Consider the following 27,586-nt stretch of genomic DNA (forward strand, 5'->3'; position numbering starts at 1 on the left):
CAGGGGGGAGGAGAAGAGGGGAGAGGAGGGGGGAGGAGAACAGGGGGGAGGAGAGGAGGGGGGAGGAGAAGAGGGGAGAGGAGAACAGGGGGGAGGAGAAGAGGGGAGAGGAGAACAGAGGGGAGGAGAAGAGGAGGGGAGAGGAGGGGGGAGGAGAACAGGAGAATAATAAAAGGAGAAAAAAACAGAGGAGGAGAGGAGGATAAGAGTAGAGCAGGACAGCAGAGGACAAACGCCCGGTACCTGGACCACGAAGGAGTGCAGGCCGTGGCAGGCCCCATCGGGGGTGTACAGCTGGGCGTACACCAAGGCGTGAGTGGCCGTCTTCCCCAGGTTTCCCACCCAGAACTTAGCAGCCTCAAAGTCTGGGGAGTGGATCACAAACTCCTGGAGGCACCACGCCGTTTCACACGAGGGGGAGAAGAAGACGATGTTCAGTGAGGTGTGTGTGTGAGGGGGGAGGGTCAGGTGTGTACTTCACAGTGTGTGTGTGTGAGGGGTTAGGAGTGTACTTCAGAGTGTGTGTGTGTGTGTGTGGAGGAGGAGGGGTTAGGAGTGTACTTCAGAGTGTGTGTGTGTGTGTGTGTGTGTGGAGGAGGGGTTAGGAGTGTACTTCAGAGTGTGTGTGTGTGTGTGGGGGGGGGGGGGGGGAGGAGGGGTTAGGTGTGTACTTCAGAGTGTGTGCGTGTGTGTGTGTGTGTGTGGAGGAGGGGTTATGTGTGTACTTCAGAGTGTGTGTGTGTGTGTGGGGGGGGGGGGGGAGGAGGGGTTAGGTGTGTACTTCAGAGTGTGTGCGTGTGTGTGTGTGTGTGTGGAGGAGGGGTTATGTGTGTACTTCAGAGTGTGTGTGTGTGTGGAGGAGGGGTTAGGTGTGTACTTCACAGTGTGTGTGTGGAGGAGGGGTTAGGTGTGTACTTCAGAGTGTGTGTGTGTGTGTGTGTGTGTGGAGGAGGGGTTAGGTGTGTACTTCAGAGTGTGTGTGTGTGTGAGGGGACCAGGCCAGAGGGGCCCCCTCCACCCACCTGTGTCGAGGGGTCGTACTTGGCTGTCGTCCTCATGGCCCTGGTGTTGCTGCCATGGCTCAACTCTGTCAGCGCAAAACACCCAAATGTCTACGGAGAGAGAGAGAGAAAGAGAGAGAGAGACAAGGAGAGACAGACAGAGAGAGAGGGAGAGAGACAGACAGAGAGACAGAGAGAGACATGAACAGGTGCAGCACAGGAGGCCAACTAGGTGACCAGTGGGTTAGATACGTAGCTGCCATTCCATGCTGTCTTTGTTGAAACAGACCAGCGCTACGTTCTAGATGTGCTTCTCAAACTGTCAAGTACAGATCTAGAAAAACGTGTTTTAGTTACAAACAGTGTAACCTTTCTGATGAGGATAAGAGGCTATAAATGGGAATGTTAGATAAAACTAGACCATTGGCCAAAGGGCATATTTGCATGAGACGTTGAACTGAAATAGCGTAACAGCAAGGACACTAATAACCCCTGAGTTCCATGTCGATTTCCATGATTTTGCAAAACCTAGACCGCGGGAAATCAAGGGAATGTGTGTGTGTTTTGTGTTTGCGTAAAAGACTGTGTGTGTTTATACGTCTAGAAGTGTGTGTGTGTGTGTGTGTGTGTGACTGTGTGTGTGACATGTACATGTGAAGTTATATTACCATCATGTCGTCTGTGTTTTGAACAAAAGAGTTATGTCTCTGGGATCCCGAGGTAGCCACAGTGGACCCAAACATCTGAAAACACAACAGAACACACAGATATAGAATGGAATAGAACAGAAAGGAATGGAACTGGAATATTGAAGATTAGAACAGAACTTGGGTTCACAGTCTCAATCCACAAGCTTATCTCAAAGGACGTTCTAGAACCAGGAAAATTACGCACAGTAAAGACAAGGCCAGCACTTTGGTGAGTGGCCTTGACAAGCACAATAGAAAAGGATGGTCGACCTATTTGTCAGCCCAATGTAAGACCTTCTGACAACAGTCACCAGTAAATCTGTTTATAACACACCCTAACTTATAACCCTAACCCATGTTATGTTACGTGTTATAAGTGGTGTTAACCCAACATGGCAACGCGAGCTCACCCCCTTGTTGAGGAAGTACTTGGCGCCCACGGACCAATCGTAGCTCCCCAGGCAGTCGTTGAGCACCACGGTCTTCCAAGGGTTCTGCATGATGTCATCGCGGGTCAGGAAGTCGTACCGGAACAGTTGCTTGACCCTGCGGAACGTCAGCTCTCGCATCGTCTCCAGGGAAACGTCCTCCCCAGGCTGGCGGGCAAACAGCGGGTCGTTTTCTAGCGTGGTGTAGACGTGTCGCTGCAGGGAGAGCCAGAGACAGACACGGGTTAAGGTCATGCTTACAACTGTAGGTGTCGTTGGCATCCAACAAACAGCTTATTGGATGCGGCCATTAAATCAAAATTTTCTTTATAAAAGTGCGGGACAGATTTGTTTTTCAAAAAAATGTTGGAGGAATATGTCCCGTGTATAATGAAACCTACGCCCCTGCATTGATGTGTTGACATGGTTGGTGTCGGTTTGTTGTGTGCTTGTTGTGTGTGGTTTTTGTGTAGCTGCCTACCTTGAAAGCCATTACATCCTCTCCCTCCATGAAGAGAACCATGTCCTTCCAGTTGAAAGAGGCTCTCTTCCGGTACAGGTCCAGGGGCCCGCTGGGAAGGTCTGCGAGGCCGTGGTCAGGCTTCACTCCCTGATCCGACTTGGCCTCCATGAAGTCACCAGGAACACTCATGCCGCGTAAGGCACTTGGTTCTTCCCGCGAAATGCGATTTTACCGAGCTGTTACAAAAGGAAAAGAAACAAGGGTATCTGACTCAGGAAAAAGTATTACTGCTAAAGTCCTTTCTCCCACAAAGTGAGAGAGAGAAGGAGAGGGGCGGAGAGCATACGTTTGAGTCACGTACAACTATTATCACAACGATCAAAGTTCAATTTTCATTCAGTTCTTATAACCAACCATTACATCAAGCCGTAATGTATTATATAGTCCTGAAAATACAACTGTCACCCAATGTGAAGCACTAGATAAGTTTAACTGTGTTTACTAACTGTACACTGCAGTGTATAGGCTAACTGGAAGTTTGATAACAGCACCTCAAGTCATAGGTTAGTGCAGCGACGTAACCTAGTGAAAACATCGCCATTTTCCTCAATTTATTTTATGAATCAGTTCGAAACGCATGCATGGTTAATATTTTTATGTAAAATATATCTGTTTAACAATTTTGATAAAGGACACATAAAAACAGCAAACAGTTTAACTTGTCACTCACCCACTGTTGTGGACCCGGAGCGATCTGCTGGATCGTAGTGCTAAATGACGCATGCTTTGTGCGACGGATTTGTTGTGGTTCTCAAAAAATATTTTTTTTATCCAGCGTTGCCCTATAAAATATAGGGCTTCACTTAGCATCCAAAATTGACCAACACGCGTTGGCATCCCTGTGCAAATCGTATGTGCTTTAGTACTGATGCCTTCTTCCACAAAAAAAAATAATTTCCTTCCAACGGGACGACCGGAAAGAGATCAAAGTTAGCGGCTGACATCTGCTTCGCTACACCTGCCTTCATTGAATGAGGTTTTACAGAAAGTAGCATCTGTTTTGGTCCTATCCCCATATAAAATTAATATAATCGAAGTGCAAATATTTGGTTTTTAATTGGAAACACATTCCCACAAAACTGCAGTTTAACGGTGAGTATGGCATCGTGTTACTCCATGACACTAATTCGATAGGCCGACGACCGGGTGTATTTTGATAGGTTAGCTGTAGCGTAGCGACTAGCGTCTAGAACAACAAATGCTACTTGCAATACTTGTTAATTACTCACTTTTTTGAATGCATTTGGTTCGTTTGTGAGTATTGTAGGTGAGATAAGGTTGCTAAATTGTTTGTATGTTCATGGTTAAGGGTTAGTGGCTATATTGCACGTACAACTTGACGAACCAAGCTTGCTGGCCAACTAACATTAGCGGGTTCAGTATATTTCCTGGAGATGACACTGGGTAATGGATGGTTGGAAACACATGCGAATGAAACATAAAGGTCCGAGTTTCACAGTCATTAGCTAACATTAGGAAATTACTAACTGTTGAATGAACGTCATGTTACTTAAAGGGGATGCTTCTTTGTAACGTTCATTTGGTGTAATTGGTGCTTTCCTTTCTGGTTGTTTATTCAGGAAATAGTCTGTGCCCTCTAAACCGAAGTGGCTAAATGCACATGCCGAAATGGCACAGATAGGAACGCACTAGCACTAGCTAGCTGAACAGCGACCAATCGTTTCCAGCCGTTTGGTGCACCTGGAGTGGCTGTTTCTAATAAGCGTTAGCTTTTGCATCGTCAATAGACGGGTCAGTAAACAAGCAATAAAGCTAGCAGGCTAATGCTAGCCTGCAAACGGTCGCTGCAGTTGCACATCTTTGGCAACGAACGAGGATGCTAGCTACCAGTAACAGACTGTAGTCATTTGCAGTTGTTACTGAACAGTTAAATTCTGATATAAATTGACACACAGCAACCTATGACTGGATTCCCAAATGACAGGTCTTTCTGCGTCCCGATATTGAAATATAGAAAACCCATTATTCTGTTCTCCCTCGTCTCATGCTGTGCCCCGTTTCCTAGGCGACGAGCTGGCGCAGGTCGTGGGGTGCCCGTGGACCATGAGAGACAGCGGAGGCAGCCTTGCACAAAACCGCTGGCAGGGCGAACTCGGTTTAACCGTGGGCCAGGAGGATAGCGGGGGTGGGGGTCTACCTGGGGAACACCTCATGGACCCAGCCTCCACACACCACGTCCCCAGCCCCATGCACCTGAAACTGGGGCAGAAGGAGAGGGTGTGGGGGGGGGAGTTCATGGAGCAGGAGGGGATTGACGAGGATGGGGAGGAGGAGGAGGAAGAGGAGAACGAAGGAGATATGGAAGAAGCGGAGGAAGAGGAGGGAGAGGTTGATTTCGAAGGTGAAGGATGGGATGAGGAGGATGAAGAGGAGGACGCAGAGTTAGAATATGAAGTCCCACACAGGTTACCTTTGTCAATACCTGACCATCCGCAACAACACCACCTCCACCATCAGCAGCTGACATACGACCACCAGGCCGAGCACGAAGCAGGGGACTCGCTTAGGTTCCTCCCCCGTTCCAGGGTCAACGGGTTCAGGCAGCTCAGGCTGAGGCGCTGGCTGAAGCTCAGGGCCCACGGGGGCCTGGGGACCCGGCTGACACATCACTGGAAGACCTGGCGCCAGAGGGCCCAGTGGGTGGGGACCCTGGGGCACCGCAGGGCGAGGCGCTGGCGTCGGTACGGCGTGTACGCCAACCGGCAGAGGAGGAGCGGGGGGCTGAGGATAGCCAGGTCCCCACTGTCGGACGAAGAGAAGCTCAGCTGCTCGGAACAAGGTGAGGTAGGGAGAGAGGGGAGGGCAGGGGAAGGAGGGGCAAGAGAGTGAAAGGGAGGAGGTGGCTAGAGTCTCCTCTGATGAATTCCTCCCTTGTGTGTTGTCGTCTATAATTCTTCAGAGCAATCTGACTCTTTCTCTCTCTCTCTCACTCGCTCTATCTCTGTGTGGACATATTACACAATGACAGGGTTTTAAGTGTTCAGTGTACAGTACCACTTCTGTATATTTGGTGTGTGGTGCCACTGTTGTACATTATATATCTAACCCCTTTTATTACTGTTTCTCTTTCTGTCTCTTTTCTATCCCTCTCTCACTCTCTTTATCTACATCTTTCTCTCTATCCCTCTCTCTTCACCCCATATCTCTCTACCACCCCCTCCTCCCCTCCCTCCCTGGTCCCAGATGAGCGGTTGAATGGCTACTCAGACTACCAGAGCAGCCAGGAGAGTGGGGCGGAGCGAGGGGCGAGGAGGGAGGCTGAGGCCTTGCACCCGGCCGCCAGGGACAAGCCAGCTGAGGTCACCCTCACGGAGGAGCACATGAGCTGTGTCACAGGTAGTCAGGAAGTTGTGACGATGTCAGACTGGGTCGGTAATGATGTCTGACTGGTTCTGTGATGTCTGACTGGTTCTGTGATGTCAGACTGGTTCTGTAATGATGTCACACTAGTTCTGTGATGTCAGACTGGTTCTGTGATGTCAGACTGGGTCGGTAATGATGTCTGACTGGTTCTGTGATGTCAGACTGGTTCTGTAATGAATTCAGACTAGTTCTGAAATCACAGACTGGTTCTGTGATGTCAGACTAGTTCTGTAATGATGTCACACTAGTTCTGTAATGATGTCAGACTAGTTCTGTAATTATGTCAGACTGGTTCTGTGATGTCAGACTGGTTCTGTAATGAATTCAGACTAGTTCTGAAATCACAGACTGGTTCTTTGATGTCAGACTAGATCTGTAATGATGTCACACTGGTTCTGTGATGTCACACTGGTTCTGTGATGTCAGACTAGTTCTGTAATTATGTCAGACTGGTTCTGTAATGAATTCAGACTAGTTCTGAAATCACAGACTGGTTCTGTAATGTCAGACTGGTTCTGTAATGAATTCAGACTAGTTCTGAAATCACAGACTGGTTCTGTGATGTCAGACTAGATCTGTAATGATGTCACACTGGTTCTGTGATGTCAGACTGGTTCTGTGATGTCAGACTAGTTCTGTAATTATGTCAGACTGGTTCTGTGATGTCAGACTAGTTTTGTAATTATGTCAGACTGGTTCTGTGATGTCAGACTGGTTCTGTAATGAATTCAGACTTGTTCTGCGATCTCAGACTGGTTCTGTGAGGATATCAGACTGGTTCTGTGATGATGTCAGACTGGTTGTGTAATGATGTCAGACTAGGTGTGTAATGATGTCAGACTGGTTGTGTGATGATGTCAGACTGGTTGTGTAATGATGTCAGACTGGTTCTGTGAGGATATCAGACTGGTTCTGTGATGATGTCAGACTGGTTGTGTGATGATGTCATCCCCCAGAGATCCTGGATGAGTCGCTCCAGCAGTACGGAAGTCTGATCCCCGTCCATGTAGATGACATCGTGGAGAAGCTGCAGGATGTCTTCAACGAGAGCTTCTCCCAGCCTCACAGGTCTCTCTCACACACACACACACACACACCCGCACCCGCCTTGAAAAGATTCTGCCTCTGTAGACTTTCCCTGATAATAAAAGATGAACAAGATGTTTAATGTGGTTTTTGACAAGCTACTCTGTGTCTCTCGCGCTCTCTCTCTCTTTTCTCTCTCTTTCTCTGTCCTCTCTCCCCCTCCCTCCACAGGAAAACAATGGTGCAGCACCTTATTCAGTCCTACCAGAGGTCGTCGGGCACGGCCATGGTCAGAGGGTTCAGTGTGAACTACAAGCGTCACGTCCTGACCATGGATGACCTCAGCACGCTATACGGCCAGAACTGGCTCAATGACCAGGTGGGGCGGAGCACACGTTCATGAGTCACAAGTCACGTGTTCGTGCAGTGCCTTTCAAAAAGAGATTGACTTCCATCTTGACTCATTCCAAAATGACAAATATCCCTAGACCAGATGGCTTTTTGACGATGCTTACTGGTCTCGGAGGTGACTCAGTTTTCACGATCACGCATCCTTCTAAAGCTGTGTTGACCCAATGTCTGGTGTTTATCCTCAGGTCATGAACATGTTCGGGGACCTAGTAATGGATTATGTACCCGAGAAGGTAATATTTATCAATACAGTACATTTATAAATGAAGATAAAACATTTTATATATTTATTTTTTTGTAAACGTCTACAGTTGAACCGTATTCATTTAGCAGACGCTTTTATACAGAGCAACATACAGGGTGGGGTTGAACCTGCTGACAGACACACCTACCTGCAGTTACGTCCCAGACTGGCCATCATGTATCCTAACCAGTGTATCAACCACAGAATATGAGACCAGCTGTCTTTTTCTTCCTTCCCCAGGTCCATTTCTTTAACAGCTTCTTCTACGACAAGCTGAGGACAAAAGGCTACGATGGCGTCAAAAGATGGACGAAAAATGTACATAAGCCGCCATGATTCCTAGCTAGCTACATTGCTGTACACACACATATATATGATTTATCCTCTTGTCTGTCTTGCTCCAACTCTCCCTTTCTATCTCGCTCCTCTTCCATCTCTCTCTGCCTCCATCTCTCTGCCTCCATTTTCTCTGCCTCCATCTCTCTCTGCCTCCATCTCTCTCTGCCTCCATCTCTCTGCCTCCATCTCTCTCTGCCTCCATCTCTCTCTGCCTCCATCTCTCTCTGCCTTCATCTCTCTCTGCCTTCATCTCTTCCAGGTGGACATCTTCCAGAAGGATCTCCTGCTGATCCCCATCCACCTGGAGGTCCACTGGTCTCTGGTGAGCGTGGACATTCCCAAAAGGGCCATCACCTACTTCGACTCTCAAAGGACGCTAAACCGCCGCTGTCCGAAGGTGAGGACGACCCACCGGGGGCTGGGTCTCTCTGAAGCGAGCCTGGCTCTCTCTGAAGCGAGCCTGGGTCTCTCTGAAGCGAGCCTGGCTCTCTCTGAGGCGAGCCTGGGTCTCTCTGAAGCGAGCCTGGGTCTCTCTGAAGCGAGCCTGGGTCTCTCTGAGGCGAGCCTGGGTCTCTCTGAAGCGAGCCTGGGTCTCTCTGAAGCGAGCCTGGGTCTCTCTGAAGCGAGCCTGGGTCTCTCTGAAGCGAGCCTGGGTCTCTCTGAAGCGAGCCTGGGTCTCTCTGAAGCGAGCCTGGTGCTTAATCTCTGAGGAGACTGGATCACATACCAGTTTTATGTTGCTCTTGCTGTGGCGTACAAATACCAGGTAGACATGTCTGTGTATAAAACCAGCTTTGACGTTCTTCCTCTCAGCACATCTCTAAGTACCTCCAAGCCGAGGCCGTTAAGAAGGACCAGCGAGACTTCCTCACAGGGTGGAAAGGCTATTTCAAAATGGTGAGTCTGTGGGCCTCGACAAGACTCCCAACCATTGTGTGTGTGTGTGTGTGTGTGTGTGTTTCTCATGTCTGATGTCTTGCTGTGTGTTTTCAGAATGTGGGCCGTCAGAACAACGACAGTGACTGTGGAGCGTTCGTCCTACAGGTGTGTCTCACACACACACACACACACACACATACGCACACACACTGCTTCTATCAAGTCATTCCGAAGTGGCACACTTTTTCGTGTTGTCCTGTTTTACCCGATATGGTTAACATCCATCTTATGTCCTCTCTCCTCCCCACTTCTCTTACTTTCTTTCTCTCTCTCTCTCTCTCTCAACCGTCTCACATGTTCCAGTACTGCAAGACCCTGGCCTTGGGGCAGCCATTTAGCTTTGGCCAGCAGGACATGCCTAAACTCAGGAGGCAAATGTACAAGGAACTGTGTCACTGCAAGCTCTCTCTGTGACCCCTGACCATGAACCCCTGGTCGTGACCCACCCCCCCCCCCCCCACCCCCTTTCCGGTTGGGCGAGAGGACGGGGGAAGGAGGGAGAGTAAGATGGACGCGCGAGCGACCTAAGAGAAAAAGAAAAAGAGGAACTTTTTTTAGAAACAACTTTTTCTCCTCTGAAGACATCCAGGAATGGAACACGTGGAGGGGGAGAGGGGGAGAGGGTGGGAGGGAAGGAGGGTAGAAAAGTAGGAGGAGGGGGCCCTCTCCCTTTTTGCCCCGTTTTAGTTTTTTGCCCTTTTTAACTCTCTTTTTCTCTCTCTCTTTCCCTGTTTTTATTTACATGTTTATGGTTATTACCTTGTGGTTGACAGAGGCCAACTCAAACTCTTTTACTCTGATAGTTGACACGTGACACGTGCATTGAAAAAAAAGTGTATTTGAACTTGGGAGGGAGGGAAGGGTTTCTCTCTTGTCTTGTCTCTCTCTACCACTCTCTCTATCTCCTTTCTCTCTCTTTCTCTCTCTCTTTGTGTCTCGCAACTGACTATCATCCCTAACCCAACCCAAACTGAAGAGCTTCACTTCATTTTTCTCGTTTTTCCTCTTTGTCAGTTAACGTGTTGCTATGCTTATCGTTGGAAAAAAAATTATAACAGGTGTTTATGGAGGGACACAGTTTATTGTTTCATATTTTTGAGTAAAAATAAATGATAATCCTTACCAAGTTCAGTCACCATGTCGGACCATGTCAGCCTCAGAAATACATTTTCAGTGTTGTTCCAAACTAGTTTATTATTATACTTTTTTTGTAACAAAAGCGATCTTGTTTATAGGTATGTGTTTTTTTCCGTTGTATTATTTTGTTTTATTATTTTTCTCAAACGGGCGTTGACGGAACATACTGTTTTATAACTTCTAAAACGCATTATGGTTGCAAAGAATAAACGAGTTACATGGCAAGGATGAGATGGAAAGTTAAATATTTATTTTCTCAATATAATGTGGACAGAAACAACATTACCCTAGCTTGTGGTTGTTAAATTCTACAGTCAACGTAAAGAATATGCAACGCGAATGCAAGCTTCGGGTAAAATGTGTCCTATTGGATCCAGAGATTTTTCCTTTCATGAAAAAGGCCAACTGTCCAACATGGACTGTCAACAGTGTCAATTGAACAACGCTCACTTGGTGATGGAGGGTATTTTGTGTAGAGATGGAACTCATGATAAGAGGTCGTAGGTTTCTTTTTACAACGGTCAGATATGAATTGTACGTATGAAAAGATATATCGTCAAAAAGTTTATTCTGATAAGTGATTAAACTATGACTCACCGTCACTCACTGCCCATCTTATAAAGTTTGATGTTCTCATGATTAGTCAAAGCGACACGATGGTACGTCATGAACTTCTGGCTGGTCCTAGAACAGTAAAATGTTTTGTTAAAACACCGTACGACTGCACGAGAAGACCGGAAAAGGAGACTCGAGAGCTGTGTAGTACGTTTCATTGACAAGAAAAAAAAGACCAATAAAATGTCACTTCTAGAAAGCGTCAGCCAATGGAATTGTATGGAATTGGAAGACTGAATTATGTCCCGCCTACTGATGTTCGCATTGATGGATTGACTGTCACCGCCCACTTAACAAGTGACATACAAGTGAGCCAATAGTGTGTCCCAATGGGTGGGCTCACAGTTGATTGATTGTGTGCTCCTGCAATGACAATGCGAGTTGGAACGTCACGTTGGCGTATATAACACATTTCTGCCACATTCTCTTCCTTTGTAATAATGTCGGCTGAATATGAAGATAGGTAAGAAACCGTCATAGTAGAAAACCATTTTTTGTCATGTTTATCAATCCTCATTGAAGTGGTGGTGTTGCATTGTCGTCGCATGTTTTTATATATATATATGCGTTTGTGTTTGAAGTACTTTTAAGGTTTTCAGCATTGGCTAGCTTTTTGGCTAACATTGGCATACCCGGCTTTTTAGGATAGAACACACACTTTTAGGCTTACACGATTCAGGAATGCGTCAGTCTAAATCATGTAAATGGGTATTAGACTCTACCTTGTTTTTAAACGGCATTTAGACTTGACTCGAAGGGGCTTAGTTGGAACGTGAACCTATGCCGGCGTCTTGTACGCACGTGAGTGTCGTTGATTTCGTGTTAGTCCAAGGTCTACCCTAGTTTGATCTTAAATAATTTTTTTTACATTTTAACATTTTAATGGTACTATCAGTTAACAGTGTAAAATGTTATCGTCAAGGCACATTAGTACATGTATAATGGCTACTGTATGCCTTCCTCAATGGTAGGGGTGGGGAAAATGTGACACGCACATGGTCAACTCTACTCGTAGTCACGGATCAGACAATGGCAGGCCGCAAAATTTACGCGGAACAGCCTTTAACTTGTCCAACGCATGAAATCTCTAAAAGGGGGGTGTAACATAATTCAATGGGTTTACCTCCCCCTTTCTATCACTGTTTCAATGTCATAATGCTTTTCGCTGACGAATCTGTTCTAGAAATTGTTCGACATGGATGTCAGGCCCTTGTCATGGCCCGCTTTGCTAGCTAACGGTGGCTAGCGAGTAATCGCATGCATTTCTTTTGAGTAGAAAAGCATCATAGATTAATGGGGGTTAATTTATGCAATATTTGGCTTAATTTGTAATATAATGTCGAAAATATATTTGATTTTGCGCATTTCACGTGTAAACGCCATCGAGCTATCCACCGGCTTTCGAGCCGTGGGAAACGACCATCTTGAATGTCGGAAATAGAAATGGCGGCCGAGAACTTAGTGGTATTCCCCTTAAACCGGAAAATGTCACCCACCCACATTAGACATGCTGATGGTGCCACATACTGCCTATTACGCAGTCATCTTGTGATTCTCTTTATTTATTTATATAAAAATATATATTTTTCCTAATAAAAAAGGGCATATGGGTATGTTGAAATTGATAAAGAACTATGGTTGCCGCTCACTCGAGTTGCAACTTCTCCCAAGTTAATGATGCCATGTTATTGCACTGCTATGGAGTTCACAAGCTAATCTCTGTTCTTTCTGTAGTCCCAGAGACAATGGCCCTGAGGGGATGGAGCCGGATGGTATCATCGAGGTGAGTGCGCTAATGACTTCAGGACGCGTCTTGTTGCCGTTATAACTTGCTTATTTGGATGGGGGTAGTGGCTATGTGCTAAAACGCTCATGCTAAACGGCAGATTGTATTATTAACTAAGGGCAGCAAATACATTTTCTAATGACCCCCCCCCCCCCCCCCTCTCTCTCTGTACAGAGTAACTGGACCCAGATCGTGGACAGTTTTGATGAGATGAGCTTGCATGAAACACTCCTCAGGGGAATTTATGCTTATGGTTTTGAGAAGCCCTCTGCCATTCAACAGAGGGCCATCCTCCCTTGTATCAAGGGTGAGTAACGACAATACACCTTGGATTCAGTGTGTTTGACTCTTCAAAGTAGTCTGTAAGGTAGGCTGATTTGAGCCGATAGCTGTGGCTTCTCCCATCTCCACCCCCCCTGTCACTGGGCAAGGCGGTGTCCTCTAATGGCACTGATTCTTATATCTGACAGGGGAAGAGAGAAGCAGTCCATGTTCATCCCAGTCATCTCTGTTCAGTGAGGATAAAGGCTGGTTCATGCTATGGGCACATCGCTAAAATGAACGTGTGGAGGCCTAGTTTTGTGTTCAGATTAGTGTTCTGCTGGTAGACGAGAGCCGTGTGTGTAATACTGAAAGTGGGAAGTTGTGAGGTGAAGACCGGTAGCCACCATGTTACCCACAATGCCACAGAAAGGTTGACTTGTTCTGTTGTGGTTTCATTCAGTAATCTCTGTCCTCCTTTCTCCCCCTCTCCTCCCCTCCTTTTCTCCTCCCCTCCTTTTCTCCTCCCCTCCTTTCTCCTCCTTTCTTTTCCTCCTTTCTCCCCCTCTCCTCCGCAGGTTTCGATGTGATTGCTCAGGCCCAGTCTGGCACAGGGAAGACTGCCACCTTCGCCATCTCCATCCTGCAGCAGATTGACATTGAGCTGAAGGGCACCCAGGCCCTGGTCCTGGCCCCCACCAGAGAACTGGCCCAGCAGGTACTCGTCTAACATACCCAGGATGCCTCTTAACTATGGTAAAATCAATTACCATTTATAGAACTACTGACAATTACAGAAAACCCTAATGGCATGTGTACTAATCCTAGTCCCAGCTCCAACCGCTAGAATACGCGTCTTGTACAACAAAGGCTTTTGTGTAATGTTTTAAAATGTTATAAGTGCATAGTCAGATCAACCCATAATTTTACTGGATGATAATGGCAGCATGTGTAGAAGGGTCCGAGTGGATGTTTTAAAGGTGAAGGGCTGCTGGGTTGGAGGTCTTGAGGGTGGAGGCTTCATGTGCCAGTCTTCTACGTCATGTGGCACGTCATGTGACGTGTTTTACAGCCATAGGGACAAACTGTTGGGTGGTTGTCTCTGACTAATGCATTTTTTTTTAAGTGCTTGTGTGTTTAAACTCCACCATCTCCACCCCCCCTGTCACTGGGCAAGGCGGTGTCCTCTAATGGCACTGATTCTTATATCTGACAGGGGAAGAGAGAAGCAGTCCATGTTCATCCCAGTCATCTCTGTTCAGTGAGGATAAAGGCTGGTTCATGCTATGGGCACAAAATCACTGTTCGTGACTTGGAACAGAGTTTAGCTCTTGTTCGGTAAAGTGTTGCTAAGCAAAAGATGTTGGCGTTCTCTATGATCCAGTCTGTTCTGTGCAGACATGGATCCCGCTTGGATGTCATGTAATTGGGTCCCGTTCCATGTCTGATGGCAAACGGATCAGACTGCACTTCTAATCCTTCACAGCCAGCTGCCCCTAACTACATACACCATTTACACATTACGGTGGCTGACACTTCATTGACCTGATTCAACACAGTTACCTGCTAGTTATTAATCAGGTGTGCCCAGATTAGTTTGAGTGAGAATCGAACAGGCAGATTATTCTCCAGGAACAGTCGGGAGGCCCCTATGCCAAGTGTCCTGACCCTAGTTCCTCCTTGCTGTCCCCTGTGCCAAGTGTCCTGACCCCAGTTCCTCCAGGCTGTGCCAAGTGTCCTGACCCCAGTTCCTCCTCGCTGTCCCCTGTGCCAAGTGTCCTGACCCCAGTTCCTCCAGGCTGTGCCAAGTGTCCTGACCCCAGTTCCTCCTCGCTGTCCCCTGTGCCAAGTGTCCTGACCCCAGTTCCTCCTGGCTGTCCCAAGTGTCCTGACCCCAGTTCCTCCTCGCTGTGTCCTGACCCCAGTTCCTCCTGGCTGTCCCAAGTGTCCTGACCCCAGTTCCCCCTGGCTGTCCCCTGTGCCAAGTGTCCTGACCCTAGTTCCTCCTGGCTGTCCCCTGTGCCAAGTGTCCTGACCCTAGTTCCTCCTGGCTGTCCCCTGTGCCAAGTGTCCTGACCCCAGTTCCTCCAGGCTGTGCCAAGTGTCCTGACCCCAGTTCCTCCTCGCTGTCCCCTGTGCCAAGTGTCCTGACCCCAGTTCCTCCTGGCTGTCCCAAGTGTCCTGACCCCAGTTCCTCCTCGCTGTGTCCTGACCCCAGTTCCTCCTGGCTGTCCCAAGTGTCCTGACCCCAGTTCCCCCTGGCTGTCCCCTGTGCCAAGTGTCCTGACCCCAGTTCCCCCTGGCTGTCCCCTGTGCCAAGTGTCCTGACCCTAGTTCCTCCTGGCTGTCCCCTGTGCCAAGTGTCCTGACCCTAGTTCCCCCTGGCTGTCCCCTGTGCCAAGTGTCCTGACCCTAGTTCCTCCTGGCTGTCCCCTGTGCCAAGTGTCCTGACCCTAGTTCCTCCTGGCTGTCCCCTGTGCCAAGTGTCCTGACCCTAGTTCCTCCTGGCTGTCCCCTGTGCCAAGTGTCCTGACCCTAGTTCCTCCTGGCTGTCCCCTGTGCCAAGTGTCCTGACCCTAGTTCCTCCTGGCTGTCCTCAGATCCAGAAGGTGATCCTGGCGCTGGGGGACTACATGGGCGCGTCGTGTCACGCCTGCATCGGAGGCACCAACGTCCGTAGCGAGCAGACTAAGCTCCAGGCCGAAGCCCCCCACATAGTGGTGGGGACACCCGGCAGGGTGTTTGACATGCTCAACCGCAAGTTCCTCTGTAAGTTCCACATGCAAGGGCATTTATTTATCTTCTTACATCAAAAATGACATCGCTCATTGAGCTGAGCTGTATAATGATGATATTCATGCGTGTCAACTGACTCCGGAACTCCCCTGAGTGTTCCGAGCTGCCGGTCAACGTTCTGTTGGCCGGTGTGTTCTGGAACCCAGGGACCCGGAACCCATGATCAGATTCCAATCTGGCTGAATACAGCAATACATACTGACAATACATGGACTCGAGTATATAGGATAAGCAGCTTTGAATAGCTTTAACATTAAAGGTGACCAGCCATACTCTGGAGAAGCCATCTTGTTTTGGCCGAGTTTAGTTCACATTCATTATTGATATACTTTTCAGTGGCTAACCGTGTTCCTCATGTGTGCTAGCTGCCAGGCACATCAAGATGTTTGTCCTGGACGAGGCTGATGAGATGTTGAGCCGAGGGTTCAAGGACCAGATCTACGAGATCTTCCAGAAGCTTGGCCCCAACACACAGGTAAGACCCAAAATGGCCGCCGGTGCTGACCAGCTTGTAAACAGGGCCAAAGTTCCCTCTCCTCCCAGCCCTGCAGTGCTGTTGGAGGACTGATGTTCTTTGGCAGAGAATCCATCTGCTCTCCACAGTGAATGGGCTCCCTGTCCCTCCTCACTACTAAATAGCAGATTACACATCTTTTATCATCCCCTCTGATCCATGTCTGGAATAAGATACAAGATGACAATTGCAAACCGCAACCTTAATAGGTCTTTGTAACATTCTTTTGACGTGTGCGGTTTGTCACCATTGGCCTTTGTCGCCCACTACAGTAGCATAACCAACATGTCACTTGTACTTGCCACACCCCGGTTCTGTACGTCCTATAACCTGTGACCCCTCCCTCCCACCACCAGGTGGTGCTGCTGTCGGCCACCATGCCGTCAGACGTGCTGGAGGTCACCAAGAAGTTCATGCGTGAGCCGATCCGCATCCTTGTGAAGAAGGAGGAGCTGACTCTGGAGGGAATCCGTCAGTTCTACGTCAACGTGGAGAAGGAGGTGAATGCTGCTGCTGTCTCTCACACACGCCTCCAGGGCTGGGGAGGGGGGTCTGTTTAGTGATGATCACCCATGCGTGTCAACTGATCCCAGAATCCCCTGCAGTTGCCGGGCGCCGGCCGGCGTTCTGCAGGTCGGCGTTCCGAAGCTGCAGGCCTCTGGTATGTGATCTGACCTCATGAGACTGAAAACAGATGATGGTCACATCCATTGGCGTGGTAGCCGTTCTGTGTCAACCGTCGAGTGTTTGGTTGATGTGTGTTTGGGCAGAAGTCCTATTTCATTGGCCCCAAAAAAACATTTTGATGTCAAGATATTTACCAGCACGATTCTTTTCATTTTTAGCGGAAGGTAATGTTGGTCTGACCCCTCTCTGTTCCCTTCCTGAAGGAGTGGAAGCTGGACACGCTGTGTGATCTGTACGAGACTCTGACCATCACCCAGGCTGTCATCTTCATCAACACCAGGAGGAAGGTGGACTGGCTCACAGAGAAGATGCACGCCCGCGACTTCACTGTCTCCGCCCTGGTGAGGCCCCTCCCCCCCCTGAGGCCCCTCCCTTCCCCCTGGGGGTCAGAACCCTCACACTGAGTGACAGTTGAAGCGTGTGCCAAGAGCTAGTTTAAACCAACTGTAGTTTCTTGATATTGTGGATTATGTTACTGTTGGTCTTGGTATTTCATAATTTTTGTAACTCAAATATCTACATTTTGGAAGATGGTAACCGATTTCCCCCCTGTCACTGGGCAAGGCGGTGTCCTGTAATGGCACTGATTCTTATATCTGACAGGGGAAGAGAGAAGCAGTCCATGTTCATCCCAGTCATCTCTGTTCAGTGAGGATGAAGGCTGGTTCATGCTATGGGCACATTAACAACTCATTACTCAGAGCGTGTGATCAGCTGTAAAGGGTAAAGCGTTCAGACTCGAGGGGTAGAGGGCTCTTGTAACATGAAGGGCTGAAAATCCAGCTCTTGTTCGATTGGTCCGTGTAGTGGTGGGAGTGGTCTAGGTCTGACTCATTCCATTTTCTCGCATTTCCCAACTCTGCTGGAACAGCAGGAAACTGGCTTGCTCACCAGGAAACCAGCTTATTCACCATGAATCATGATTGAGACATGTAACCCACACCCAGTTAACCTTTTACCTTCATTTGTCGTGTGGTTGTCTAGTCTAAGGTCATGTTACTGGCTTGTAGTAATTGATGCTGTCACCTTTACTTGGCCAGGAAGTGGAAAGCGTCATAATACTGAAGCCCAAATCTCGTCTACATTTAATTAGCGTTAGATACTTTGCTAACGGTGCATGTGTAAAGTGCAGAGTTCTAAATGATTCGTGTTTGTCGAGGAGCCGTGTCTGACAAGCCATGGTGGAAAGGTAACCACGTCTCAGCAGGCATGGTGGGGGAGACAGGCTGGTGACTCCGGTTCTTGGTTCTGGTTCTTAATGTTCTCCATGTTCTGATTCTGTGTTCCAGCACGGAGACATGGACCAGAAGGAGAGAGATCTGATCATGAGAGAGTTCCGCTCCGGATCTAGCAGGGTCCTCATCACCACAGACCTGCTGGTAGGTACACACACCCACCCCTCTGTTTGAGGGGCCAAAGTTCCCTCTCCTCCCAGCCCTGCAGTGCTGTTGGAGGACTGATGTTCTTTGGCAGAGAATCCATCTGCTCTCCACAGTGAATGGGCTCCCTGTCCCTTCTCACTATTTAATAGCAGATTACACATCAGCATTATAAATAACAAACCCTCTTCAGACGAGTTTAATCCTCGTTCTCTTTAGCCCTTTTCTTCTGGGGTTGCGTCAGAGCTGGACCATGACCATCTAGTTGTTGCACATGTGAACTTTACGCATGGTCATGTGACCAGTTACGCAAGGCTGACCCAGTGAGTTGGGGGCGCTTGGATCATGCCAGGCCCATGATGGCAGTGAGGCAACCAGGAAGTGATGGTGTGCTGTGAGTGAACTTTAACCCCTCTATCCTCCAGGCCAGAGGTATTGATGTCCAGCAAGTGTCCCTGGTCATCAACTACGACCTGCCCACCAACAGGGAGAACTACATCCACAGGTAAGACTACATCTCCCAGCATGCACTTGTCTCTGTGATCAATGTATAAGTGTGTGTGTGTGTGTGTATGAACTCCACCATCTCCACCCCCCCTGTCACTGGGCAAGGCGGTGTCCTCTAATGGCACTGATTCTTATATCTGACAGGGGAAGAGAGAAGCAGTCCATGTTCATCCCAGTCATCTCTGTTCAGTGAGGGTAAAGGCTGGTTCATGCTATGGGCACATGCTGTAGACTTGAGCCATACAGACATCAAAACACTCCAATCTGGAGACTACTTTTCTGACCCTAGTGGTTAAATGGCTAGATGATCTGGTCCAGGGAGTGATGGCATTAGTGACCGCATAATTAGGCGTGGTGGCGTTTTTTAAGATTTCCTCAAGACCTTTATACGACGGGTTGCCTCAAGTCTAGCTGGATAAATGTCATGTCACTTTTATATACCAGCTAAAGAGGCCTTTATAGTCTTGATACTCGCACATGATCACCAACCTGATCGATGCTAACTCCTCCCCCTTCTGTGTCCCCTCTCAGGATTGGTCGAGGCGGTCGTTTCGGCAGGAAGGGCGTGGCCATCAACATGGTGACGGAGGAGGACAAGCGTACACTGCGGGACATCGAGACTTTCTACAACACCTCGGTGGAGGAGATGCCCATGAACGTAGCCGACCTCATGTAGACGACTCGTCTCCCCTGGAGTTCACAGCCACAACATCGGCTTCATTTTACCCTCCCCATTTTCTCTCTCAAAATTGAATAATTTGCGATCCTACGCAGGCATGGTTTTTAAGATTTCTTCTATGTAGTTAGTCTATGTACTAACCTGTCTGCCTTCACTCTCCACCTCTAGGCCCAGTAAGTCTCTCTCTCTCCCCCCCCCCCCCCCCCCCCCCCTTCAACCAACCTTTCCCAGAGGTTACAAACTGATATTGGCAAACTTCGTCATGAAACGACAAACTCTGTTGTTTCTTTGCTCAATTGTTGCAAAAAAAAAAGCGTCTCCTTGAATTGGAGAATTTTTATTCTGTTTTTTTTCAGACGGACTGTAACAATTGGTCTGTTCGTAGTCATGCATTTAAGAACAGTAAACGTGGACCTTTTTGTGCTTCTGCAAGTTTGCCAGAATAGTACTTAAAATAAGACAGAGTAAGAAAGGAAAAAAGAAAATGAAAAAAAAAAAAATGAAAAACTATGTATCCAATATAAATTGATCCGTCTCTAAGGAGGGGATAATGGGGATTCAGGCAACTTCTTCAATAAAAAAAAAAGAATTGTATAGAAAATCGATCATGAATGAGTTATGACGACGTATTCTGTCCCAGTTGTCAGTCATGTGTGTTCATACTGCTTTCTTGTATAGTCAAAATTTGTGACGTAGCATTTTTAGTTGCGAGAACTTTTTCTTTTTTTAGGGGAGTGGTACAGACTACAATTCAAGGCGCAACACGTCTCGATAAGCCTGTTCAAATCTTGTCACAGTGTTGACTTTTGCAATGACTAGGTCTTTATATTTTTATTTTCAGGTTTTTTTTTTCCAGAACATATTTGATTTTGAAAAGGGTGGTGTAACCTACCTCACCAAAAAAAAAAAAAACACACTTGTTGGAGGGTTCTTGAACACAAAAGGACCAAAACTACAGATTTTTGAGTATATAGAGATTATACAGTATGTCTTTGTTTTTTCTGTTGCTTGTTTAAAAAATGCCTGTCATTGGGAGGGTTGGTTTGCGGGATGTGGGGAAGTTGATGGTCAGTGCTATTTTTTAAATGACTTATTAAAAAATGTGATAATTGTTAACCTTTTTGAAACAGAAGCCGTGTATCAACTTTTCTACATTGGATTCTGTATAGTATTTATTTTAATGGTCTTAAATAAAAGTATTTCTCCTTTTTAACAAGAAAAAAATATATATATAATGTATGAATCTGGTACTCAAATTTATTTGGTCACTTAATTGACCAAACATTTTTCACGCCTCACGTTGAGGTGAATGTAGTTGGTCTCGTGAAAGGAGTAAAGGTTTTTCCACTAGAGGGCGATAGGCGTTAATCCAGTCACTCGTAAACCATCAAAATTTGCGGTTACTTCAGTTGTGCGGCGCTCAAGTCTTGCCATTGAGACGCCTCATGTCAGTTTCATCACCGGGGGTAAGTTTGTACGTCCATAGCTGGTTGTCCATGTGAGGAAATTATGAATATTAGGGCAGTGAGAAACTAATGAAGTTCATGTATACATGACATGGATAGTTTCGAAGTCTTACTTCGAGACAAGAAACCAAATAACCGTCATTTAGTAAATCACGACGTACTGAACAAGATGCAGACGATATTAGCCGTGTAGTACTGTATGTAGTATTGACAAGATCACAAGTTACTGGATCAAAAAAAGCCTATTTTTGGCCGTGGTTTGGTAGTTACCCAACAGGAGAACAAGTTTTGCACTAACGATGAGTGGGCTAAACTAGCCTGTCTGCAATCTAGTCGGGATCTCAAGATGCGCTCTGATCTCCATTCTGACTGACTAGTTTTACAAAGGATCAGAACTAGTTTCCCTTGTTTGGTCTGTCATTTTTCTCCTATCTTAAACGCATGATTTGCTCACTTGCATCATTAACATTCCTTTTCACACTAGCGTGTTTAACATAGGAAGGCTGTCAAACACAAATTACTGAGCTTGTGTTACTATCTTGGTCTGTTTACTGTGATCAAGTATCTGGCGGTTATGGGTGCAATTTCATTAACATCCACCAGGGGTCGTCTTCTGTCACGAAAAAGGAAAAGTACTTTCACAGACGTTCTCACAAGAAGCTATTGCATTGATTTGATCAGAGCGATCCTTTCCTGTGAGCTCGTCTTGGTTTCAGTGTTTCTACTGATACCAGCCTGTTCAGAGACTCTTCAAATACAATTTACACGTCTGCCTTTTCCTTGTTTTTCTGGTTGAACATAACTTATGAGCTAGCCGTTTCCCAGCTATGATTGGGACACCAGTCCGTTATCTGTTGAGCTCCTTTAATAATGGTTGTCCCGAAAGTATTCTTATTAGACATTCCTAAAGACACACATGTTAAGCAGTGATTTGCATTTACACACATAAATGCACATGAACGCACACACATACACACACACACACACCCTCCCCATTTGTCCCATACCTATAATTCCCCCTCCCCCACCTCCTTTCCTTCATTCCATCATCGTCATACCTCTCTCTCTCCCTCACCCCCTCACCCTCTCTCCCCCCTTCCAGACAACAGCTCTACCCCCCCCCCCCCCCCCCCCAGACCCCCTCATCCCCATAGCTTCACAACATGTTATGTTTCTGTATATGTTATTCCAGTTCAGCGTAGGTGGCCCATCATGCACTTTCCCTGCGTCCGGGGCCAGTTGCCCCCCGCCATCACCTCCCTCTCCCCCCTGCTGGGTGCTCGATTGTGGGCCAGGGGATTATGCGAGGGGGAGGCTCGTAAAGGGCCTGCCAAGGCCTTTCTGGCCTGTGACGGATGGCTGGGAGACTGAAGGCAGCATTTGCATGAGAAGAGGGCAGAATAGAGGCCCCATTCAACGTCCCTGACAGGGAGAACTGAGAACTGGGAAGCTGCCTCTTTTCTCCATCTCTTCATCCCTCCATCCCTCCCTCCCTCTTTCACTGCTCCTAACATTCTCCCCTCCCCACAGACCCCCTTCTCCTTTCTTCTCTCTTTCTTCAGCTTTCTCTCCTCTCTCTCTCTTTCCCCTTTCTTTAACTGCTTTTTCTTAACTTCGACGTTCGCCACATCATCCTTTCCACCCCTCACTCTTTCTCTCTTTCGTTCTCGGTCCCCCTAATCTATCTCTTTTCTTTCTGCCTTATTTCTTGATTTCATCCCACTTAATTTCTGTTCATTCAGATTTCCTCTCCTCTCTATCACGCCATTCTGATTTCTGTGGTTTCCATGGCAGCTGAATACTGATGATGAAATCCATAACACACCCATAGATATGCCTCCTTTACTACTGAAATAAGTCGCGCGAGTCAATGACTTGCCTTGCAGCTTCAATTCACATTCACGAGAATGACTTCTATGGATCGCATTCAGAGGATTCTCAGATTCTGAGGGAACTATGACTGCTGAAGATAACAGCTTTCTTATGTCAAAATGGAAAATAAATGTAACTAGCTTGACATAGGTTCATGTGTCAAAAAAAGTTAAACGTGTCAAGGTGGTAGGCTTATAGGCTTATTACATTTGAATGTAATTCATAAATTAGTTTGTGATACATTTCGTGTCTCGTCCCTCTGCCTTGTTAACGGTAGGGCCTATCTGTATGACTCTGGAGTCCGTAGAGACTAGAAAGGATTATTGTTCCATCAGTCGACTAAAGATTTGACATGTGTTTATATTAGGATGCATTTATTACTTCAAATGTATTAAAACAACGCATACTTTAAAACTGTCTTTAGAACAGCCCAATAAAATGTACAAAAACATTTTTTATTGAAGGGCCTAAATGTTTTAATCTTAATTATTTTATAGAGGTTTAGCTTTAGGTCGACATTTCTTAGATTAGCCTACCGTTGGATTCTACACCTACACAGTTTTACTGTATACGGAGAAAGAACTAAAAGTATTTTCACACCCTGACAAGAAAGTGACAGTTTGTTTACTGTTTACATATTTATAAGCTACCGATCTGCGTTCTGCAATTCCGAGGTTATAACTTATTTACTTTATTCCTCGACAATGCTACAGGGCTGATTTGCCCCTGAATGCCTTACTACCGTTCTCATGCATAATACACCGCGATGTGCGAAAACTTTTCAGCTTCTTAAGGAGTTAACATATTAGTCGTGACGTGTGAGTTATGTTGCTCGCAAACACACGATCTGTATTCAGTTCGCCCCCCGTTACCCTCCTGTTGAGATGAGCATTGTCATTGAGAAAGATTCAGCTAATTTGTCACCAATGCAAATGACGAACAGTAGTCGACAGAAGAGAGAGAGAGGAGGGGGGTGGTGGTGTGGGGTCACGGGTCCTCCGCTCTGAATCGCTCGAGCAAGGCGACAGCGAACATCAGTACAGGTATCGCCCTGTTAGCACCTTGTATTCGCCTGCAGATGGGTCTCCACGAGACCCGGGGCGAGAGACAGGCGGCGGAGGAGCGGAGGTGTGAAGGTAATTATATGTAATGACCCCCGAAACTATCACAGTGGCGAAGAAAACGGAGGAGTTGGTATATATAATAAAGTTGTGTAAGCCCCTCGTTATGTCTCTGAAGGGACTGAATGGTATACAAGTGTCTTATTTATCTGCTTATGTATTTATGTTTATATTAAACTTCAGAGAAATCAATAGCCTACAATTTAAATGTAACGCATTTAATACTTCTCTGTTGTTTACAATTAGACCTCTGTTCATAGGACAAGATAAGTAAAATACAAGTCCCCAGGATATGACGGGATGTTTCAAAGGAAACTGATGAGTGAATTAAAAACTCAAACAAAGATGAACCATCATGTGTTTAATGACTTTAATTGTCAATTAAATCCTCTTGGAAAACTAGTCTGGACCCAGTCCAAATCGTCATCCAGCCATTAAACCACTGGGATCAGAGAAGTAGTCTAGAACACTCTGTGTCATCAACACTGAAATGAAGTACATTTTCTAGTTTCCAGATCGGAGTGTTTTGATGTCTGTATGACTTAAGTCTACAGGAGTGGGATGTTAAACACACATGAACACAAGCTTGCCAAGGCTTTAATTTGTAAAGCACATATGTACCGATGTTCACGAAACCCACATTTAAGCGATTAGGGTCTTTTAATAGTAAACACACAACACAATGGCACAGGTGGTGAGCTACAGTCCCATTAACAGAGGGGAAAGACTGGGGACAATAGCGAAAGTGCTTTTCCTTTGTGAGGCGCTAGGAATGAAAACCTTGTTGTAACTTGCTGCTGACGGACTTCAACTTTGAAGGACTTGAAAACAGGATTTTACATTGACAAAGAAGTGGGCCTAAACATAGTGGGTGGGTGGTTGTGTGTGTGTGTGTGTGTGTGTGTGTTTGTGTGTGTGAGTAATGGGGATGTAAGAGAGAGGAGAAACTGTGTGTGAGAGTGTGTGTGTGAGTAATGGGGTTGTACGAGAGAAGAGAAACTGTGTGTTTGTGAGTGTGTGTGAGAGACAATGTGTGTGTGTGAATAATGGGGTTGTAAGAGAGAGGAGAAACTGTTTGTGTGTGTATGTGTGTGTGAAAAGAGAGAATGTGTGTGTAAGAGTGTGTGTGTGAGAGAGAATGTGTGTGTAAGAGTGTGTGTGTGAGAGAGAATGTGTGTGTAAGCGTGTGTGTGTGAGAGTGTGTGTGTGAGAGTGTGTGTGTAAGAGTGTGTGTGTAAGAGTGTGTGTGTGAGAGTGTGTGTGTGAGAGTGTGTGTGAGAGTGTGTGTGTAAGAGTGTGTGTGTAAGAGTGTGTGTGTGAGAGTGTGTGTGTGAGAGTGTGTGTGTAAGAGTGTGTGTGTAAGAGTGTGTGTGTGAGAGTGTGTGTGTGAGAGTGTGTGTGAGAGTGTGTGTGTAAGAGTGTGTGTGTAAGAGTGTGTGTGTGAGAGTGTGTGTGTGAGAGTGTGTGTGTGAGAGTGTGTGTGTAAGAGTGTGTGTGTAAGAGTGTGTGTGAGAGAGTGTGTGTAAGAGTGTGTGTGTCTCAGGTTGAGGTTGTTTTTGTAAAGAAGAAGAAAAAAAAGAAAAAGGGAAAAAAACAGACTGGGAAAAACTCTGAATATAAAAAAGTGAGAGAGAGACATAGACAGAGACAGAGTGACATAGAGAGAGAGGAAAAGGGACACACAGAGAGAGAGAGAGAGAGAGAGAGAGAGAAAGAAAGAAAGAGAGGGGGAGAGATACAGAGAGGGAGAACGAAAAGAAGGAGAGGGAAAAGGAGGGAGGGAGTGTTGGAAAAGATTCCAAAGTAGGTTGTCTTGGAAACGGAAACGGGAGAGTGGAGCTCCACAATCCCTGGTTTGATTGGCGTCAGGGCGTTTCTGTCAGTCACGAACACCTGCACCCCCCCATCACATACACACCACACATACAAACGCACCTGCGCCAAACAAAAGAAATACACACCTGCACCCACAAAAGCTCACACACACACACACACTCTAGTGCAACACTTGCCACACCCGAATCTTAAACACACAATTTCTCTCTCACGCACACACATACACACTCTCAATCTCACTCCCCGACAAATGTACACACACACACACAAGCTCTTCCCAAACTGTTCGGTGGCTGTGAAGACGACAACACCAGTGAGACCTGAGGAATGGACAGATGAAGGGTCTCTCCCCCTGGGCTGTTCTCTCCCCCTGGGCTGTTCCCCCCTGGGCTGTTCTCTCCCTGGGCTGTTCTCTCCCCCTGGGCTGTTCTCTCCCTGGGCTGTTCTCTCCCCCTGGGCTGTTCTCTCCCCCTGGGCTGTTCTCTCCCCCTGGGCTGTTCTCTCTCCTGGGCTGTTCTCTCTCCCTGGGCTGTTCTCTCCCCCTGGGCTGTTCTCTCCCTGGGCTGTTCTCTCCCTGGGCTGTTCTCTCCCCTGGGCTGTTCTCCCCCTGGGCTGTTCTCTCCCCTGGGCTGTTCTCCCCCTGGGCTGTTCTCTCTCCTGGGCTGTTCTCTCCCTGGGCTGTTCTCTCTCCTGGGCTGTTCTCTCCCTGGGCTGTTCTCTCCCTGGGCTGTTCTCCCCCTGGGCTGTTCTCCCCCTGGGCTGTTCTCTCCCCCTGGGCTGTTCCCCCCTGGGCTGTTCCCCCCTGGGCTGTTCTCCCCCTGGGCTGTTCTCTCCCCTGGGCTGTTCTCTCCCTGGGCTGTTCTCTCCCCCTGGGCTGTTCTCTCCCCCTGGGCTGTTCTCTCTCCTGGGCTGTTCTCTCTCCCTGGGCTGTTCTCTCCCTGGGCTGTTCTCCCCCTGGGCTGTTCTCCCCCTGGGCTGTTCTCTCCCCCTGGGCTGTTCTCTCTCCTGGGCTGTTCCTCCCTGGGCTGTTCTCTCTCCCTGGGCTGTTCCCCCCTGGGCTGTTCTCTCTCCCTGGGCTGTTCTCTCCCTGGGCTGTTCTCTCTCCTGGGCTGTTCTCTCCCCCTGGGCTGTTCCCCCCTGGGCTGTTCTCTCCCTGGGCTGTTCTCTCTCCTGGGCTGTTCTCTCTCCCTGGGCTGTTCTCTCCCTGGGCTGTTCTCTCTCCTGGGCTGTTCTCTCCCCTGGGCTGTTCCCCCCTGGGCTGTTCCCCCCTGGGCTGTTCTCTCCCTGGGCTGTTCTCTCTCCTGGGCTGTTCTCTCTCCTGGGCTGTTCTCTCCCCCTGGGCTGTTCTCTCCCCTGGGCTGTTCTCTCCCCCTGGGCTGTTCTCTCCCTGGGCTGTTCTCTCCCTGGGCTGTTCGGTTGTTCTGTCCCTGGGCTGTTCGGCTGTTCTCTCCCTGGCATGTTTTAGATGCTTCCCTGCTTCAACACACCTGATTCAAATGAATGGTCATAAGCAGGCTTCTGCAGAGCTGGATAACGACCCATTCATTTGAATCAGGTGTGTTGAAGCAGGGAAACATCTAAAACATGCAGGACAGGGGGTTCCTGAGGACCAGGGTTAGGAACCCCTAATGCTGGGGACACACCACAGGATAATTGGGCCGATTTCGGCCCTTCCGACAATCCTAGGTAACATCTGTCCCGAAAATCTTGATGATTCAGCAGATTTTATCAGATGTTCCTTTGGTGTGAGGTGTGTTAAGAGTGACCACACACTGTAGGAGCAAAACGGCTAAATTTAGGATTTTTTGTTCTCATGTTTGTGGTCTCTCAAAGTTTGAAAATCTTATAAGATTAAAAAAATCGTATAGTGTGTCCCCAGCATAACTGATGATAGACAACTAAAGCCTCCTGTAAATCTGTTAACGCTTGACAAGTCCTTTCACCTG

At 47.4% G+C, this 27,586-nt stretch overlaps 3 protein-coding genes and 2 non-coding genes across 5 annotated transcripts in view; 4 read left to right on the plus strand and 1 right to left on the minus strand.

The window, feature by feature from the left end:
• Positions 1-3,390, minus strand: part of acox3 (acyl-CoA oxidase 3, pristanoyl) — a 9,272-nt gene extending 5,882 nt beyond the window's left edge. Inside the window, exons 1-6 of the mRNA XM_047052074.1 lie at positions 3,312-3,390; positions 2,600-2,817; positions 2,101-2,334; positions 1,670-1,744; positions 1,023-1,112; positions 244-387 (exon numbers count right to left, since the gene is read on the minus strand). Of these exons, the coding sequence (XP_046908030.1) occupies positions 244-387; positions 1,023-1,112; positions 1,670-1,744; positions 2,101-2,334; positions 2,600-2,770 (714 nt within the window). The 5' untranslated portion in view covers positions 2,771-2,817; positions 3,312-3,390. The remainder of the gene's footprint in view (positions 1-243; positions 388-1,022; positions 1,113-1,669; positions 1,745-2,100; positions 2,335-2,599; positions 2,818-3,311) is intronic.
• Positions 3,391-3,563: 173 nt separating this feature from the next.
• senp3b (SUMO specific peptidase 3b) lies at positions 3,564-10,349 on the plus strand. Its single transcript, XM_047052068.1, has 11 exons — positions 3,564-3,733; positions 4,668-5,441; positions 5,846-5,998; positions 6,982-7,093; positions 7,283-7,430; positions 7,648-7,695; positions 7,947-8,024; positions 8,305-8,442; positions 8,859-8,942; positions 9,039-9,089; positions 9,288-10,349. The coding sequence occupies exons 2-11, from the start codon at positions 4,706-4,708 to the stop codon at positions 9,396-9,398; spliced, it is 1,659 nt and encodes a 552-aa protein (XP_046908024.1). The 5' UTR covers positions 3,564-3,733; positions 4,668-4,705; the 3' UTR covers positions 9,399-10,349.
• Positions 10,350-11,139: 790 nt separating this feature from the next.
• On the plus strand, positions 11,140-19,950 carry eif4a1a (eukaryotic translation initiation factor 4A1A). The gene is made up of 11 exons (XM_047052066.1): positions 11,140-11,199; positions 12,471-12,519; positions 12,697-12,829; positions 13,362-13,501; positions 15,384-15,552; positions 15,945-16,054; positions 16,450-16,593; positions 16,984-17,121; positions 18,070-18,159; positions 18,585-18,664; positions 19,198-19,950. The coding sequence occupies exons 1-11, from the start codon at positions 11,177-11,179 to the stop codon at positions 19,340-19,342; spliced, it is 1,221 nt and encodes a 406-aa protein (XP_046908022.1). The 5' UTR covers positions 11,140-11,176; the 3' UTR covers positions 19,343-19,950.
• On the plus strand, positions 15,624-15,766 carry LOC124489724. The gene has a single exon (XR_006958795.1). It is a non-coding gene; the product is annotated as a small nucleolar RNA SNORD10 (small nucleolar RNA).
• On the plus strand, positions 16,648-16,785 carry LOC124489723. Its single transcript, XR_006958794.1, has one exon. It is a non-coding gene; the product is annotated as a small nucleolar RNA SNORD10 (small nucleolar RNA).
• Positions 19,951-27,586: the final 7,636 nt, after the last annotated feature.

Source organism: Hypomesus transpacificus, unplaced genomic scaffold (genome assembly GCF_021917145.1).
Source record: "Hypomesus transpacificus isolate Combined female unplaced genomic scaffold, fHypTra1 scaffold_199, whole genome shotgun sequence".
In the NCBI taxonomy this organism is placed as follows: Eukaryota; Metazoa; Chordata; class Actinopteri; order Osmeriformes; family Osmeridae; genus Hypomesus; species Hypomesus transpacificus.